At 36.5% G+C, this 19,653-nt stretch overlaps 1 protein-coding gene across 9 annotated transcripts in view; it reads left to right on the top strand.

Moving 5' to 3' along the window:
* MYBPC1 (myosin binding protein C1) overlaps positions 1 to 19,653 on the top strand; it is a 101,353-nt gene that overhangs the window by 25,118 nt on the left and 56,582 nt on the right. For 7 of the 9 annotated variants that reach the window (XM_055575552.1, XM_055575524.1, XM_055575587.1 and 4 more), the window contains 7 exons: positions 7,378 to 7,416; positions 7,942 to 7,977; positions 9,693 to 9,803; positions 12,344 to 12,492; positions 12,831 to 12,948; positions 14,184 to 14,235; positions 16,312 to 16,368. In XM_055575552.1, the coding sequence (XP_055431527.1) occupies positions 7,378 to 7,416; positions 7,942 to 7,977; positions 9,693 to 9,803; positions 12,344 to 12,492; positions 12,831 to 12,948; positions 14,184 to 14,235; positions 16,312 to 16,368 (562 nt within the window). The remainder of the gene's footprint in view (positions 1 to 7,377; positions 7,417 to 7,941; positions 7,978 to 9,692; positions 9,804 to 12,343; positions 12,493 to 12,830; positions 12,949 to 14,183; positions 14,236 to 16,311; positions 16,369 to 19,653) is intronic. The other 2 variants (XM_055575595.1, XM_055575571.1) reach the window with 1 other exon arrangement.

The following is a 19,653-nucleotide window of genomic DNA, read 5'->3' as shown; positions in this document are numbered from 1 at the left end:
TGGGGATAGTCTAGTTTTAGAAAATGAATAATGTTTATCACATACTTTTTCATGGATCCATGAAATACTAATTCCTTTGTTTCCCCATGGAGGAAGTCATTGTCATTCCTGACCATTTGTCTCAAGTCAAGGGGCATTAGTCTCCTATAGAAGAAAGTTTCCACTGAGGTAGATGACAATTTTGCTTTGTACATCTGTATCATCACTTAAAAATTTTATTTGATATTTGTGCAGTGAAAAACATATTTTAAATTCTGGAATAATCCATTATTTCTCTTTTTTTCTGGAAACCCCTTTTGTTTGTTCTTACTATCTTAAATTTCATTAACGAATTCCTATGATATTTTTATCTTCTATACATTAGTAAAATACTTTTTTTTCTTTCTTTCAGTACTTGGACCACTTTTTTTCAGCTAACTTGAATTTACAGCTCTCATAAATGAATACCTAATGTTAGTACACTCACTTTGTCCTTGACCTTCAGTGGCTTCCATGGATAGTAACATGAATGCTAATCCCGGCCACATGGACCAGTCTGAAGGTTATTTGCTTATGGAATGCAGAGAGTGCAAACTCCTAGAACACATTCCATGAGATGGGTTCAAGGAGGTTTGGACATCCTGGCTATAACATTATTCTTTACAAGGCTGATGGTGTACACCTCTGTTTCCAGATTTGGAAAGGTGCTTGGACCAGGCTATAAGGCTTAACCAACAGAGCAGATGATGTAATCCCAGAAGGCAAACTGTCAAAGTTTTAACAAAGCCTGTGCCTGACCCTTAATCTGAAAATCCATATTATATTTGTATGTTTAAATGAGAAAATGCCTACCTTTAAGTTAAAATCAACCAACCAACAGTCTACCAATCCAAAAAGCTCTTTATGCAGAACATAATATGATGAAAGAGCAAGGTCGTTATGACCAAAAAGGGCATTTTGAAATTAGTAACATTTTTTTTCTGACATTTGCAGAAGTTAAACAAGGTCATGGCCACATGCAGTCACATGCTCAGGAACATAAACTGCCATGTATGTGTTTGCTCTACATGCCTAGAAAGCAAATCGATTTAGGATAGAAAGTGACATCCCTAAATAAAGAAGGTAGGTGGTGGAAGTTATTTCTAAATATCCAATCCCCTTCAACTATTACTTACTTTCATCAAGGACAGGTAAATTTCAAAGACAATACTCAAGTGAAAAGGTGAAAAGTAGACACAATAATCATTGCTACATATATAGCCCTGGCTGAGAAAGAATTCTTGCATGAACATGAGCAAGACTGACAAGTGCAACAGACCTGCCTTCCAGTTTACACTAGAATCCCTGTCCTTCACCCTCCCCCAACCCTCAGTCCATCTAATTGTTTTTAACCATTCAAGGCAGGTGCTACTTTTTCCCATGACCATCCTAACTTACTTTCACTTCCTCTTCTTTCTCCTGATTTTTCTTGGACTGATTGTGTGTGTCATTAAATCACCCTTTTCTCCACTTAATCTTGTATTAATTGTTCATTCCTTTTCCTAACAGGCTGTAAGCTTTGTGATGGTCAGGCACCAAGTCTTAACACCTCTTTGGACCTCTCATCTCATTTCTTCCAGCATCTGGCAGAGAGCTGCATATGGCGATCTCCTAATAAATACCTGTAGAATGAATGATCAATTGAATTTCCATGCTGACTTAGCTGCTGAGCGTACAGACAATGGTAATCTAGATAGATTTTTATTTCCATTTGCTGGGCAGGAGGATGAACATCCATCCCATGCATGCTCTTAGTTAGTAAGGTTTGGAATGGAATGCCAGTGCTGTGTATTATGTATGCTCATCCTAAGACCACATGGATGATATAAGATCAGCCCATTTAACATTACTGGAAATGGTCACATCTGGATTAGAACATTTCTTGCACTTTAGTGTACTATCTAATTAGTTGAAGTATATTCAGTTAATAGCTCTAAGATGCTCGCTATTAAGAACATTCATTAGATTGATTGTAGTTCCATCAGGACAAAGAGAGAACAAATAGCCATCAATTTCCCTTTATACCACATACATGACATACATTCTGGGCTTAACTTGACCTTCATTTATAGAAACAGAGTCATAGAGGGCATGTCATTAATCATGGCTCTCTCTGATGATGTTAATCTAAATTAATTTTAAAAAAGAGAACAACATCCATAGCAAAGCCATCTTAATATCTTTTCCAGATTGACTGCATCATTCTGAGACAACCTGGCGATGTTCTGAATTTTCGTTTTTTTGTAGTCGCAGAATGTTGTTTGGTTCTGATATCAATCTTACCGGTAGTGTTTGTGACTAGATGTGCCAACTTTTCACATCTACGGAGTCTCTGGTAAACAGCTGATTTCTCAGGAAGTGGTTTATTAGTTGTTTATATTTGCTTGTTTGCCCCTGGACTTGCCTATCTAGGTATCCTGTTCCCTAATAGTGCTCACTGTCTTGGAATTGAAATGATCAAGATGACAATAAAGAAATGGGTTTAACCAAACAGCAACATTGGAATTTAGATATCCCTTTCAGAGTGATTGTACTGGAAGATAATGTCCTTGAAAAAATAATGCTGCTGTGGCTTAGAATTCTTCCGAAATAATCACAGGTAACAAATCAGTGGAAAGCTAAGTATAGTATCTATATCCTCAGTGGGGCCAGAGATCTGTCTTCTATTCCAATATTCATTTATTCATCTCAAATATCCACTGAGTATTGGCCATGTGCCAGGGGCAGGTCTAGGAACTGGGTCTTGCTCTCTTAGAGCCAATTTTAGGGAGCTTTAGAAGGAAGAGTGGGCTTCCTTGGTGGCTCAGATGGTAAACAATCTGCCCTGCAATGTGGGAGACCCAGGTTTGATCTCTGGGCAGAGAAGATCCCTTGGAGAAGGGAATTGCTACCCACTCCAGTAGTCTTGCCTGGAGAATTCAATGGACAGAGGAGCTTGGTGGGCTACATGGGATTGCATGGGGTCCATGCAACCTGGGGTCCCAAAGAGTCAGACACAACCAAGCAACTCACACTTTCACTTGAGAGGAGAATACCATTAGTAGAGGACGGTAGATTTCAGCTTTGGAAGCAGACAACTGTGATGGAGGGCCATGGGTGGAGAATAATGTGGGTGTGCAAGTGCGGTCATACTTTCTTTTTTCTTTTAATCAATCAACATCATATGTGTGAACTTAGTCTAATGAGACTGAGTCTCTTCTGTGCCAAAACGATTAGCCCTGTGGGGCATTTCAAGTCTGGTTCTATGAGTGGTTCCGCATCTATCAGTAGCATTAGAATCAGAGATCAGCTTGCAGATCAGTACTCATCCTAATGCCTAAGTTCTGATATATATTTTTAAATTTTGAGACTTATCATTTTATAGCCAGTATATTTTTTGGTAAGCCCAGCTGGGGTCGTTAATGCCACTCTTTATTTTTCTTCCAGAGAAAAAAATGCCCTTGGTTATTGCTGCAACAGAAATGAAAACTTTTTTTTCCCCAGGCATTTTCATTAACATTATCACAAACCATCACGAATGAACCCTGTGTGTGTTTACTGTCTCGTAACTTGAGATGAAGAGTCTTTCTTTTAGCTTGAATGTGGTTGTAAGATGAGGAAGTGAATCAACAGAAGTTCCAGCAAATTTCTCCTAAATGATATGATTTCTTAAATGAAATGATTTTTTTCTCCATTTAGGTCCATTTACATCTGCAATAACATTGTCTTGGTCTGTATATTCTAACTATGTGATTTATTTATAATGAATTTTGTTAAAAGTTAATGACTATACTTCAACATTTTAAAACACAGCCATTATAAAATGAAACATTGATTTAATAGATTTGGGGGGAAACTCATTAAATAAATGCATTTATAGTACAGTGAATCCTGATTTCAGAAGCACCAAAGTGTGAAGACATGTGTCTCATTCAGAAAATACCATAAATTAATCAAATGTCTCTAAACATGATGAATTAATGTTAGCTGTTTTTGTTATTGCCTTCCATATTGATTGTTGTTGTTGCTGTTGTTATTTTGGTAACATATGCCAATATTTACTACCACTGACTATCGTGCTTGAGGAATTCATAAATTCATCTGTATGAAACAAAGTATTATACCTGTATTTAATTTAGGTTTGTTTACAGTACATTTTAACTGTATATATTCTAAAATCTCAACAATTGTCCTAAGTATGTATACTTTAAAAATTAATTTTAAAAAGGCAATTTAAGTTAAACATAGGTAGGAGTTATTTTATGCCCAAGAGAGCTTGAAGAATTATAGGAATGGACACCTTCTACATCTCTGGGGTTCTCTCTCTCACTTTCCAGATTTTTCATATGGACCGCCTGAAAATTCCAGGCTTGTAATATGGGTTCTTTCTCCATTTTCCAGGTGTTCTTCATTAGGAACTTCAATGTTGAAAGAATTATTTTTATGATTTTACAAATGCTGTTTTCCCATGACTTAAAGACACATAAAATTCAATTTTGGTAAATTTCTCTTCTATGTAGCTCAGGAAGATAGTTCTGTTGCTTTCAGTTTGTGATGTCACATAGGCCATATCTTTAGCCAAAAACAGATGTTTAATTTTCATCACCATTGTAGTTGCTTTTAAATAGAAATAAGAAAATATGACATATTTTGCATTTTTTGTTTGCAAATGATCTTTGTATAATGCCACACCTTTCATATGTGTGATGCTGGATTAGGCAGAGCCCCAAAGAGTTGGATATTCAATTTTCCTCCAAGCAGTAGAACCTGTTTTTCTATGGTACATAAGAAAAAATTCAACCAGGCAATTTTTTTTAAGGAGTTCAGGTCAGAATCCCAACATCTTAATTTTATTTCCCAATCTAAAAGATGACAGGAACAAAACTACTTTATTATTTTTTTTAATGTCAACATTTTAGTTTTATTTATTTATTTTAAAATTCCACCTCATTTTTAATTGGAGGATAATTACTTTACAATGCTGTGATGGCTTCTGCCATACTTCGACATGAATCAGCCAAAGGCATACCCATATGCCCTCTCTCTCACCGCCCTCCCCAACCTACGTCTCTAGGTTGTCACACAACAGCAGCTTTGGGTTCTGCTTTATTTATTTTGACCGTGCCACATGGCTTGCAGGATCTCAGTTTCCTGACCACAGGTTAAATCCAGGCCACAGCAGTGAAAGGCTGTGATGCTTTCTGTGTGGTGCCTTAATAGTCTAAAATGGTTGTGCATGTTCCTCAAATAGTCTTATAATTTAGTGGACTTTGAAACTACTCACCCATCAAATTTTTGCTTCAAATGTGGCTTCTCTTTTCATTTTAGTGTTACGAACATGTGTACTCTTTTCCCAATCATTTGCATTCTAAACAATTAACTCAAGGGTTCATTAGGGTTCATCAGGCACTGTGCACAAAGTAAACAACAACCACACCTTATAAAATGCAGTGTTCATTTGACTCAAAATAGTTCTATTTCCTAGTTAAAATATAATAAAGGAAGCTGCTTTCTAGGATTTGGTTGCACTTTAAAACTTCATTTTTAAGAATTTTTACAAGACTTTAAATCAAGATTCTTTATGCATTTTAGTAAATAAAGGCCTTCAAATAGGTTACACGAATAAAATACTACATACTGAGTTAAATGTATGGCAAATGATATAGAGATATTGCAAGGCATTTTATTTTTGGTTATGTAAAATTTTAATTATATAAGTTTTCTGAAATGCAGAATTACCCTAATTGCTCAGAAATACCTCAGTTCAGTTCAGTTGCTCAGTCATGTCTGACTCTTTGTGACCCCATGGGCTGTAGCATGCCAGGCTTCCCAGTCCATCACCAACTCCTGGAGCTTGCTCAAACTTGCAGAAATACCTAGACTCCCCCAAATGCAAAGAGTTTGTGGAAAGTAAATGGATATTCCAGGAGAAAAGGATTCAAGCATGAATTAAGTTTGGGAAATGCTAATACTGTATCATTTCTGATCTCCATCCTCATGAGCACCGAAGACTGAGATACCTTTCAGTAACTGCATACAAACAACACCATAAAACACAAACATGAAATTTTATTTAGCCTAGTGTTTCCCAAGCTTCTTTGACCAAAGAGATCTTCCTCTGAAGAATCTTCAATCCCACAATACCCAGTGAATCACCTTTTGGGTTCTGAAGATAAGACATTAAGGTTTTCTATACATTACATTAGTTATTTTGTTTAAAAAAAGTAATAAAATACATCTTTGGTTGACAGTTTAAGAAATTTCAGACTAGTAAATAATATATGTTGTAAATATACTAATATGTTGTACCTGTGCTATTTTACTTCTTGTCAGGACTTTTTAAAGCACTTTTTAAATCAACAGTCTCATGCGTTTGTTTTCTGTACCCTATTTTATATAGTCATTTAAGTTCGTATTTTGAAGCCCACGATTATTCTAGTATTTCAAGTACGAAGATTATTAATATTTACACTAACACTAGTCTTTATGCTTTGGGAGGAAAGGAGCAGAAGTTTAGATAAACACCAAATACCTATTTAACCATCTAAAATGTAAGACACTTTGAAATTCAGACATTTTAGAAAAGGGAATATTCAGTGTCTTTGTACAAATACTACAAGGGATATTTTGGATTTTTTAAATAGGTAAATATTGGATTGGCAAAAAAATTCATTCGTGTTTTTCTGTAAGATGTTACAGAAAAAAACAAATTTTTTGCCCAATCCAATATCTTATAAATATATATAAAGTATTCATAAATAGTTTACAAATTGTTAAATATTTTTCAGATTATATTTTCCAACACCAATATAATCTTGGGAAAAGATAGATAAAATTCCTAAAATAACTACTGGTGAACTTAGTATAACAAATGGATACATACTAGTTATTGTTGACTTTTGTTTCCTAAATATAGAAGGAGAATTAATTATAAGGCTTTCTGAGGGCATTGAGTTATCAAACTATATAAAAACATACATGATTTTAAGTCTGTGTTCAAATGAATGTGGTATATGAGTGATGCTGTCAGTGACTTTCGCTACAAAATAAGAACTCAAAATGCACCTCCATTGTTGATTTCATCGAAGTTAGATTGTTTGCATTAATTTTGTTTCTAATTTACAAGTACATAAAAAGTTTGCATAGAATACCAATTTTAAAGCTACTTTCATTGAGATTATCCAAATCACTCTTTTACATTTGTTTATTTTTCTCTTTTGCCTACAGTTTAATCTCTCAGGTGCCAAGTCCTCTAAGGCTTACTCATCTGTTGAGTGTTTTGTGTAGTTTCTCTTCTTCTTTTGCAGATTCCTCTTTTCTCAGGATACTCAGGATGAAGTTCTTTTCTCCTTGACTTTTGATTCCTCTTTCTTATTTCAGATGAAGAGGACGCCTCCCCTCCTGTTGCCCTGCCTCCAGGTTAGGATGATTCCAACTCCTTTCCCCACTTTGCAATGCATTATTGATCAACAGTAAAGGTGATGGGTTGACGGAGTTGCTCGATGAGACCAAACCCAGAACAGGGTACCCCCTTCTTGCCAGCACCAAAGAGGGAAAATGTTGGCTTTAATGGCAGTTTTTTTTTTTAACATCAGAAACTTTTTAAAAAGAGGCTTTCTTTGTGAAATAAATAAAAATAGTAACTCCTGGATATAAATTTTAGGGGCAAAAAATGTGTTTCATCTCCAGCTGTATACTCTTTTCCCTTGTTCTTTAGATATGTGGATGTGTAAAACTTTATTCTTATTTTTTAAATAGGACACATACCTTTTATAGATGTTTTCAAAGTTGAAGCTCTACTGGTTTTCCATCCAGACCAACTTGTAGTGTCTTTTCTCCCCATCATCAAAAGAGACAGGATATGGGGGATCTGAGAAGGTTAAAGCCAGCCATTCCGTTTTCTCCCCTCCCCCTTGTGTCATCCAAATCACACTTTCCTTTCAGGTTTGGGTAGTCGGGCTCTGGAAAGAAAAGATTCAGGTGAGCACACACCGGAAGCAAGGTGTCTCGACCTCATCCTAATATAGTAATCACTAATGGCCTCACTTCTTGAAGCTGTATTTGATTCTAATCTTGGTTTTATTCAGTTTGTAGCTTTTATAGCAATCTTTTATTACATTCCTCTGACTAGAAAACTAATGCATTAAGAAACAATTAATTTTGCATGATACACACACACACACACACACACACACACGCACACATGAATTCAGAAATCTGGCCACATACACCACAGGTTCCTTTGTTTCATTATCACTATCATTTTAACATTTGGCAAATACATAGAGACGAAGAGACTTTTAAAATCACCATTCCGACCCCCGGGAAAAAAAAAATAAATAAATAAAATAAAATCACCATTCCTGGGATGTATTGACATTAAATAATAATTCCTATTTTTATAGAAATTTACATACACTTAAAAAGAATACTGCCAAATGTAACCTGCTGTAGCCACAATTCTGGATGGTTATTTATTCTTTCATTTATCCAACAAATGTGTTTGAGTGCGGACTGATTCTGCTATGGACCTCTTTGTGGGTGGGGCATTTTTGCAGACCCTTTCTGAGATAGAAATGAGCAAAATAGAAAATCCAAGTCCTCACATTTCAAATATTAATGGCCACTCTGCACTATTACAAATATACACAACATAAAATTTTAACATCAACTTGGGTATTTTTAAAAATTGTACAATCGCGTGACAACATCGCTTAACTTCACTGTGAGAATGATGGTCTCTGGATAGGAATACTAAGCATGATTGACACGTGGGAACTAAAATAACTAAATCTACATTTCCTCCTTTTCAAGATACATTAACAGGTTGAGTGTTGGCAACCCATGCACTTTTTTTTCCAGTTATTAGTGGCTGAAACTGAATTTCCTTTCATTCAGCTCTCAGAGACAGAAGAACTTTCTACAGTTCTCTCTCCTGCTCTCCTCATTGGACAGCTGATTGATACCTCCTAAGCACCTGGAGTGCAAAATAGAAAATGCAAAATAAGCTTCATTTCCAGATTGTCTGTCTTCACGGGAAAGCCTCAAAGAGATTATTTCTCTTTCTGTTTTTCTAGTTTTTCCCTCTCTCTTTCAGGATGATCCTAGAGTTCTTGAAACCTGTGCCTGCAGGTCACGATCTGTTACTTAATTGTCAAACTAAGGCCACATCGTACAACCATCATGAAATTATCTAATCATACAGCCGTGAAGAGTCTAGACATATGAGGCCAGGCTTGGCAGTCTGACCTTTCCCACTTGACCTGCAAACTGATCCATCCCGTTAGTCTTTTCCAACTCAGCTGTTGTTTAGACAAGGCTTTATAGCCTGTCACCTGGAAAAACACTAAGGCTCTGCTTTCATAGCCTTCCCACAGGTATTTATCAGTTCGGGGATAGGCAGAATTGGGAAACAAAGGAAACTTGGCTGCCGGGAAAGAGTAACAACCTTTCTGAGAAGTTTTGCTATTCCTAGAAATTAGATTCCACCTGGAAGAAATAGCCCTTTAAGAATGGGAATCGCTCAGTCTCTACTGATGGCTGTGGGGAGGTGGATGGAAAGAATGATGTTATATTTATCCAGGCTAATTAGACAAAGAGAAGCTTCTGTGCTGACAAGAAAAACAAACCCAGGTAAGTCTGCCTAAAAAGAACCTGGCCCTGAAATGATCCTTTTCCTCCTTTCTGCTCATTAGAATGGTCTATTGGTGAATCACCAGCTGGGGAGGAACAGGACAAGCAGAATGCCAACAGTCAGCTGTCCACCCTGTTCGTGGAAAAGCCTCAAGGCGGAACTGTGAAAGTTGGTGAGTTCCAAGCATTAAATCCTGGTCTTTTTTTTTTTTTTTAGATAAAGATGAAATTTAAAAAACATAAAATTAAGCATTTTAAAGTGAGTGATCAGTAGCTATTAGTACACTCAACTATATAACCAAGTACCAAAATATATTCATCACCCCAAAATTCCATGGACAGAGGAAGCTGGTGGGCTTACAGTCCTTAGGGTCACAAAGAGTTGGACACAACTGAGTACACACACTCCCCCAAAAGAAACCTTGTATCCTGTCCAGCTTTATCCCTCTTTCTCCCTCCCCTAACCCTGGCAACCAATAATCTCTTTGTCTCTATGAATGTCCCTATTCTGGATATTTAATATAAGTGGAATCACACAATAAGATGGGACCTTTTGTGTCTGGTTTCTTTCACTTAGCATAATGTTTTCAAGGTCTATCCAAGTTGTGGCATGAATCAGTGTTTTATTCCTTCTTATGGTTGAAAAATATTCTACTGAGTGACAGCTATCATTTCAATAATCTGTAGCACAGAGTGTTGAGTGCCTGGACCCTTGCCAGGGTAGGTTCAAATCAGTTTCCTCATCTGTAAAATGGAGATAATACTACCCATGAAGTACTCTGAATAGTCCCTGGCATATCTTCAAGTGGAAGCCTCAAGGTGAAACCGTGAAAGTTGGTGAGCCGATGTTTGCTGTCATTACAACATACCTCATTCCATTAAATGATTATAAATCTGCACACATGCTGGATCAAGAGTTGCAATGTCTCAGAGGAAGCTGATCAGACAGATGGTTTAATTCTGGAGATATTCATTAAAAAATATTGACTATATACCTCCTGTTTTAGACATTGTGCTAAACACTGAGTAAAATATGTGAGCATTCAGAATTTACAGACTTAATGGGATGAGCAAACAAGAAGAAATTAAACGAACAAATCGTCACAAAAGCCATCACAAATGCCATGAAGGAAACAAACAAAGTGGTAAGCCAGAGAGTGACCAGGGGGTCCAGGAATTTTAACTAAATGAATTTTTATAAGGAATATATTATGATCAGAACTAGTCTTTGACACCAAATGTTTTGCAAATGAACACACAGCTGACTACAGTCTAAAATTACTTCTTTTAAGTCTGGAATATAGAAGCACACTGTATATGAATAGAAATGCTTGTTCTCCTTGTGTTTCTGGAAGAAACGAAAATGCTGGACTGGCCACTGGGCTAGAATTTTGATGTCCTTTAGGTCTAAGGGGTCAATACAAACAGATAGGAGACTTTACTTCAAAAAGATCAGCTTCATTTAGTCATATTCTTATAACTCCAGTATTAACATCATCTTGCTCAATAAAAAGGATGGAAAAAATCCATATATATATATATATATGGTATGTGTGTATTTTCTCATTTTTTCTTTCATTTTTTCATATTTATGCATACTAATAGAGATATTGTGGATTTGGTTTTAGACCACCACAATAAAGCAAATATCATTATAAAGCAAGTCCTAAGAAATTTTTTTCTCCAGTGCATATGAAAGTTATGTTTACACTATAGTCTATTAAGTATGCAATAGACAGTTGGTTGCATGGTTGGATGGCATCACCAACTCAATGGACAAGAGTTTAAGTAAGCTTTGGGAGTTGGTGATGGACAGGGAAACCTGATGTACTGCAGTCAGTCCATGGGGTCACAAACAGTTGGACACAACTGAACGACTGAACTGAACTGAGTGTTATGTTTTAAAAAAACAATGTACTTACCTTCGTTAAAAATGCTTTATTGCTAAAAAATGCTAGCCATTATCTGAACCTTCCATGAGTCATAATCTTTTTGTAATACTAACATCAAAGATTACTGATCACAGAGCACCATAACAAACATAACAATATTGAAAAGGTTTGAAATATTGCCAAAATGTGACACAGAAACATGAAGTGAGCAAATGCTATTGGAAAAATGACTTGCTCGATGCAGGGGTGCCACAAACTTTAATTGCTTTAAAAAGAAAAATGATAAATTTTAAGTAAAATAAAGCAAAGTGCAATAAAATGAGGTATGCCTGAATAGATTATTTTATACACATTACATGTGCTTGGATTCCAAATAAAAATTATTTCCACTAATTTCCCCTTTGTTCCTTTTCTGCTCCATAAACCTCAAAAGCAGAAGCAGTTAGAGTATCCTAGAAACTAGGGTGCTCATAAAAAAAGTCAGGGCCCTTCCATTGTTCAATTCCAGCTGTGCCAGTCACATCATAGTAGTCCTGTCTAACTCCTTTTGTGCATGCTAAGTTGCTTCAAGTAGTGTCCGACTCTTTGCGACTCCATGGACTGTAGCCCACCAAACTCTTCTGTCCATGGAATTCTCCAGACAAGAACACTGGAGTGGGTTGCCATGCCCTCCTCCAGGGATCTTCCTGACCCAGGGATCAAACCTGCATCTCCTTTGTCTTCTGCATTGGCAGGCAGGCTCTTTACCACTAGCCCCACCTGGGAAGCCCCAAATGGCAATTTTTAAACCACAGTCTGAATTGCCTGTGTTTTTTTCCTAGGTGAAAATATCACCTTTATAGCCAAAGTCAAGGCCGAAGATCTTCTCAGAAAGCCCACTGTCAAATGGTTCAAAGGGAAATGGATGGACCTGGCCAGCAAAGCTGGAAAGCACCTCCAGCTGAAGGAAACCTTCGAAAGGCATAGCCGGGTATGACCCTGAGCTCCTGCTGCAGGGACGTGACTGGTTTATTCCTCTGTGTGCATCAGAGGCCATTTCAGGTTCAGCTTTGAGGGACGTCAGTTCCAGAAAATCCACTGGAGTTACCATTCCCAGTGTTTATACTCCAGTGTGGTGGCCCTGCTATGCCCAGGGGCTTCAGAGCACTGCGCTGACCCCTCCTGTATTGAGAACATTGTACCAGAATCCCCAGATGCAGACACATCTTTAAGCCAATGCTGTGGAATTGGGGAAATAACTGCAATGTTGTGTCTTTTTTTCTGCCAGCAGGGTAGGACTGAAATGTGTTCGGATGCATTTCATTGCAGGTGTACACATTCGAGATGCAGATCATCAAAGCCAAAGAGAACTATGCAGGAAACTACAGATGTGAAGTCACCTATAAGGATAAGTTTGACAGCTGTTCATTCGATCTAGAAGTACTTGGTAAGAGAGGCTTCTAGTCTGGATAAGTGTGATGTTTATTTATTTATTTTTTAATGGGGTGTGAGAGGATAGAGGAGAATAAGGTCATGTATTAGTATGAGATTTTGAAAATAAAGTTTCCTGGGACAAGGATGTCAGGAAACCCAGGTAGAAGGGAGAATTTTCTCTTATAAGGACTAATGTCAGATATGGACATTCTTCATCTATATGTTTTGTGTACTGCCAAGAGTGAATTTGATAAGAATAAATTAAAGGTATATATGTAGATTAGGGGAAAAAAGCAATACTTCAATAAGTCAACAAAGGGAAAGTTGACTTGGTAACAAACCAAAAGTGTGACATAGCTTTGTATTTTTAGACAAAGCTGATGCAATTTAAAACCAGAGCATTACAAATGTTATAGGATCTAGGTTTAGGAAGTGCTACTGCTCTCTGTAACATGTTACTTGTTCCATGTTTGGGGGTCATGCCTTTGGTCATAGGCACTGTATCACCACTGGGATCCCTCCTGGAGTAGGGTAACTGGGAGGATGAAGAATCCAGGAACCATGGTTCATTCACTTTGAATGTGTAGGTGAAGAAGGTCCAGCATTTATGATTAATTGTAATAAATCACAGAAGAGCTGACACAGAAAGAGGGAAAGGCAGATTAGAATCAAAAGGTGGAAATTATGAGAAGGTGAATTTTGCATTCACGTTAACACTAGCTCTTTCTTAAAGCCATATAGACACCACAGATGGCTGTGAGAGTCCTAGTCTGAGAAATGTCAAGAGGCTGAATGACCATGGGTTGAGTTGCTGTTGAGATTTCAGTATTAAGTGGGACTCTGGTCCTGAGAACTGCTTCTTCACCTGGCCAGGCATCTGAGAATCACCTAAGGGGCTTTCTAAGAATACTGAATTCTGGGTGCCCATCCTCAATCTGGTGAATCAAAATTTTCAGCAGGGAGTTGAAGACACTGATATTTTTTAAGCTCCTTGGACGATTCTACTGGGCACGCAGGTGGAATGACAACAGGATAGGGGAACTCCTACAGTCCCATCACTGACTGTGCGGGAGGGAAGATAAGCTCTGCTGTCTCAGCAGCTCAGCCCCCAGGAGGAGAGCCACCCCCTCCCCGACCCCCTTCACCTGATTCCTTCCCTCTGAAGAATCCCCACAGCCTGGAGAGGAACTGAACACAAAACTGGGTTCTTAATGGGTGTTTATTTTATTGTCTTCTTTCCTTTCAAAGAATCTACTGGGACTACTCCAAACATTGACATCAGATCTGCTTTCAAGAGAAGGTAACTTCAAAAGAGGGATCTAGGTATCTTTTGTAAAACATGAAAGTAAAGGATTTTCAAATACATCTTCCCTTCCTCCACACTCTATATTTTAAATGAGATCAAGTCTTTTCACTATAGTCAAACATACCAAATATTCAGAAGTTAGTTTTCTAGAGATGCCATAGGCTTAATGCCATATTGTGTATATGCTGATCATTTTTTAGAATATTCTTGATATAGTGAAGCACTCATTTTATAGGTCTCACAGTTGCCTTAGAAAGACATTTTCTTTCTATTCATATGTGGCTTCTTCCTGAATTGCATTATTTTCTACCAAATGGCCCAGAAAGATATATAACAATACACATCTCATATAGCATCAGTTAAGTAATGTCAGAAAACTTACATTGCTTTTTATTTAGGAATCACATACAGAGCTATTAAACCCTATGCCCAGAAAACTACAATTAAGTAGCTCCTTACTAAAGTTAGCACAATTTAAGTATGGGATTATCCTAAATGAAAGACCATTGAGTCTGCTGGAATAAGGAACATGTAGAAAGGCAAAATATAGATACTTACCTGATTTATTTTGCAACCACCAAGGCCGAAAAATCATAAAGTCAAAGAAGAAAAATGAAAAATATTTTCTAGTCTGTGAGAAATGTGACTAGTCTCTTCCTGGTATTATTTTTTTCTCTGTACTTCTTACTTATCTAGAATTCTTCCAAAATAAAAATTCATTAATGAGAGGAAATGTTTTGTTCTTCCTAAGACTGAATCCAAATAACAGTTTTGTTGAGTAAGGAAAGTCATCCCAAACTAGTATAAAGCAATGATTTAGCCTTGTTCACAAAAGGCAAAATTTCTGTCTAAATTATGAAGTAATGAACATTGTAATTACTCTTAAAAGATATGTGGTATGTCCTGATCAGTCCATTGTATATTTTAAAGTCATAACTTTCAAAATCTCTTACCTTCCCTTCACCCCGTGGTTAGCAAACGCATAGATCTCACACTAGGTTCATCCTACTTATGTCTCTTTTAAGAGAGAAAGATGTCATCTACTTAGTTTTGGGCTTTAAGAGAATAGAAATGTGTTTATGTCAATAGGCCTTTCCAAATACCTGCTTTAAAGAAATTTTGAGGACACATTATTTGAGTTCAATTCTGATAACTCACGTGTTATACACGCTGTTTTTAAACCCGCAGACTCTTTTCTTAGAAACCATAACTAACATTTGCAAAGCGCAGGAAACAAAATCTTCATTAAAAAATTAAACATGTAAGTAACTATGTAGCACCATTTAAATGTCAGCTCATAGCTCCTATTTAGAGTTTATATGAAATCATGAAGGTGGCTGCATGCCTGAAGTAAGATGCATTTCTCCACAGGAAAACACTTTTAAAAACTCCTAGGAAAGGGCTCAACAATTCCAAGACAAACTTTTGGAAAACACATTTTAAATTGTATAAATATTAACAAGAAAATGAAAAGCTTATAATCCCTTCCCTTTCAAGAGAAAGGAATGCATCTTTTAAAAAGCTCTGCACTAGCTCCGTTTTTATGTTACGTTGGTATCACATTACCTGATTCATCTATTGATGGACACAAAGAGGTTACCTTTGAATATAAGCTTTGTACTTATATATTTGACTCTAGTCCACTTCATCTTCCAAGCCAATCTCTGTATGACTTTAGTAACAGAGATCAGCAAAAGTCCTTTGCTTTTTACACTCGGACGTTCCCAGAGCCCCCAACTTGCAAAAACAAAGTACTTTGTGTTGTTTGGCTTAAGTGCATTTGTGTTACTCTGTTTTAACACAAATCCAAGCAGTTTTACATATGCAATCTACAAAAATGTGTCTTCTGAGATTGTAGAGTAACACAAGTTCCTTGTGTTTACTTTTCCACAAGTACATCTTCCAAAATTTAAAATGTCACTTGTGTGAAAAGAAACTGTGTTGATTTAGTCCCATGATTTGTGTGCTAGTACAACATTGCGTATACATTATACGTAGAGTGTTTGGGGGAATTGTTGTATATGTGTCTCAGCATTAAACCCAGATTTGCTTTTCTTTTGTTAATGACAGTGGAGAAGGTCAAGAGGATGCAGGGGAACTTGACTTTAGTGGTCTCCTGAAACGTAGGTGAGAACCCACTGATGGAGTGAGGTGCTTTGGCCTGGAAATTTTTTAGATACCCACTCAGAGAAGTCAAGTTTAAAGTGGATCTTTTTCAAAGATCCTCTCATTTCTTAAAATGTGTTTTGCTTATGAAATATTATAATAGCGTTGACTAAGCGACAGTGAAACAACTGCCTACTAATCTGCTAAATATTTTAGCTGATGCTTTTGCTTTCTTTTTAAATGTTTCATGAGTCTTCACATATTTTCTTAGTAGGGGATGAGGAAATTTGAAAACTGAGACAGAAGACTTAAATGCCTGAAAACTTCTTATTTCTCTCATGATTTCGATTATTTCAATCATGATCCCTCATCATGATTGAATAAATAAAGCCTCCATTCTCCTGCTTTTGATATTTGACTGAAAAGTCAATTTCAAAATTTTGGTAGAAGTCTCAGCAAATGTATATATTTATGTGTGTGTGTATATATATACACATATATATACACACCTACTTTAACATAGTATTGATGATTTACTGTATTTCATCAAATCTAAGACACCGTGCTAATATATAGCTGTATTATAAACCACTAAGCAATGAAAAAAATTGTCCAAATAGCTTATTGTGACATACTGCTGATTATAAGGTACATTCTTATTTCAGAGATATTTAAAATGCCCCAAATTTGCATTTTTTGAAGGGATAAAATAGTAGTGAAATGGAGATAAGTGTTTAGTATTATCACTCATGTTCCTTTAACTTTGTACTCTCTGGCAATAAAATTTATAAATTTTCATTATGGATATTTAATACACAACCATTTTATAGAATTTCTGCCCTATATATGCGTATTTGTTTTTTGTTTTTAGTCACTTAGTCGTGTCCAACTCTGTGTGACACCATGGACTGTAGCCGACCAGGTTCCTCTGTCCACAGGATTTCCCAGGCAAGAATAGTGGAATGGGTTGCCATTTCCTTCTCTAGGGGATCTTCCCAACCCAAGACTCAAACCTGCATCTCCTATATTGGCAGGTTGATTCTTTACCACTTGGGAAGCCCATATATGCATATACATAATCATAAATAGACTATATTATATATATGTTATATATAAAGATATACATATATAGATAGTTACTATAGCACAGATGAAACATAAAGAAAATGACTTTTGCTAGGATGGTGTTTATGTACCAAATTTGTGAATAAACAGTAAAATTACAACTCTAAATTAATGATATATAATATTGATATCGGACTTCATTTAGTTTTCTAGGTTCACTTATTTTTTTACTGATTTCTATGTCTACTGAAAATCATAGGTATAGATATGCTTCAAAACAAATTACAAACGGTAATAAATAGGCTTGTGTTCACTCTCAGTTTAGTTGGGTGGCTTTATTCAAACCCCTGTGAACGGAACATTCACCCCCAGCTCTAAACATTTAGGCTGAGAACAGAAACATTAACAGGTGCCATTTATTAATAACCAAATGGATATTCGCCAATCAGTAGACTTTGGCAGTATCAGAAACATCATTCCTTCTCTGGATACTTCAAATAATCATTAGTCTCAGTAATATCTATTAATTCCCCCAAAGTATTTTAAAGCAATAGAATATTAAGTGACCTTAAATGAGCCGCACCCTTCCTGTTCTCCAAGTGAGAGACCAAAGACCAGAGAAGTTGAGTGACTTACATCAAGTCATACAGCTAACTTGAGGGAGGGCAGGGACCTACATACAAGTTCCCTTTTCTGAATCAGCGCACTTCCTGCGACTCCACATGAGAAACATCACTCTGAATCTGCCTGGGAAGTTGGCACCTTGTACATTTATAACAAGTTAAAACTTTAGGAAGACAAGAGGTTTTGGGTTGTTGTTTTTTTCTGCAGTTATTTAATCAACCAGGAAAATGCCAAATGCTTTCTTTGTGTAGACTATAGCACTAGTTGAGGTGAGGAAAAGAAATCCAATGCCATCCAGCGCCTGGTACATGGAAAGATATAAATACATATTCATGGGAAGAAAAAGGTAGTGGTTAAAACATGGATTTGAGTCTCAGCTTTCCCATTTACTGGACATGACTTTGCTCAAGTGATATGTCCTCTCTGAGACTTGCTTTCCACAACTGTAAATGCAGAGAATAAAAACTACTTGAGAATTAAGTTAAATGTAAGAGACCGGATTCATACAGGCGTCAAATAAATATCCACTTCCCCTCAAAATGTGACATTCCCTTGAAGAACTTACATTAGTGTCAACTATTTAATTTGCACTTGCCATCTTCCTCTACAAAGATTGAACCATGTGCTGATTTTCAATACTCCCTAAAAGGAGTTCAGGGTGGAAAGCAGAAATGAGGCACTCTGTGCTTGGAAGAAAAACTGGAAGGACAGGTCTTCAGATAGTTATATCCAGATATTTTCAGGAGCTGATTTTGTGAGCCCAGTTCTCATATCTAGAAAGCACTAAAATCTTTCGTGATAATGACTGTTCCTCATAACTAGCAAAAGCTTCATGAGACTAGCAGAAATCTTCCAGAAAAATATGGGCTTGATTGTGTGTATTCCCCCTTCACCAGAATCACATATATACTGACCTTCCTCACTGCCTCTCTGGAACAGTTTCTCAGAGCTATCTGAGGTGCTGTCTTCCAGGCTGCAATCCTCATTTTGTCCCAAATAAAACTTAATTCACAGCTCTCATATTGTGCAATTTTTTTAAGTTGACATTAGTAAAGTGACAAAATACACATACACACACATAATCAATCAATAAAAATGTAATAGATTATTAAGTGCCGAGTCTGATTAAAAGCAAAAGGAAAGAAAAAAGAACACACTAGTTCTATCAGTAGTTTTCAGAGTAAAAGAAATCTAATTAATAGTCAAAATGACTAAAGAAAAAAATTATTAGAAAAAACTGAGCAGTCAACATGTCTCTACTTCTCATTTTCTTTACATCCCCCTAATTATGATTTTGACTCATAATTAGATTATTGTCACCATGAGACTATATTCATTTAATATACTATATACTAATCCACCAGTATAACTTGGGAAATCATTGTGTTTTCCTACTAATTTGTGAATTGCATGTATTTTCACTGTAGTAATAACATGTGGTAATAACATTTCTACTCCTCCAAGAGTGTGTGGCAAAATCCTCACGAGAATAAATATCATTACCGCCAACATCTTTATACAACGAAATATCTCCCTGCCCTGAACAAAGTTAGCATATTCCAAATAGACATTAGATAAATCACAGTTAGTCTTTGGGCAGTATCTTGTTATGAGACC

Source organism: Bubalus kerabau, chromosome 1, assembly GCF_029407905.1.
Source record: "Bubalus kerabau isolate K-KA32 ecotype Philippines breed swamp buffalo chromosome 1, PCC_UOA_SB_1v2, whole genome shotgun sequence".
Lineage (NCBI taxonomy): Eukaryota > Metazoa > Chordata > Mammalia > Artiodactyla > Bovidae > Bubalus > Bubalus kerabau.
Note: the sequence above shows the minus strand (reverse complement) of the source record. Positions and strands in the feature narration are given on the sequence as shown.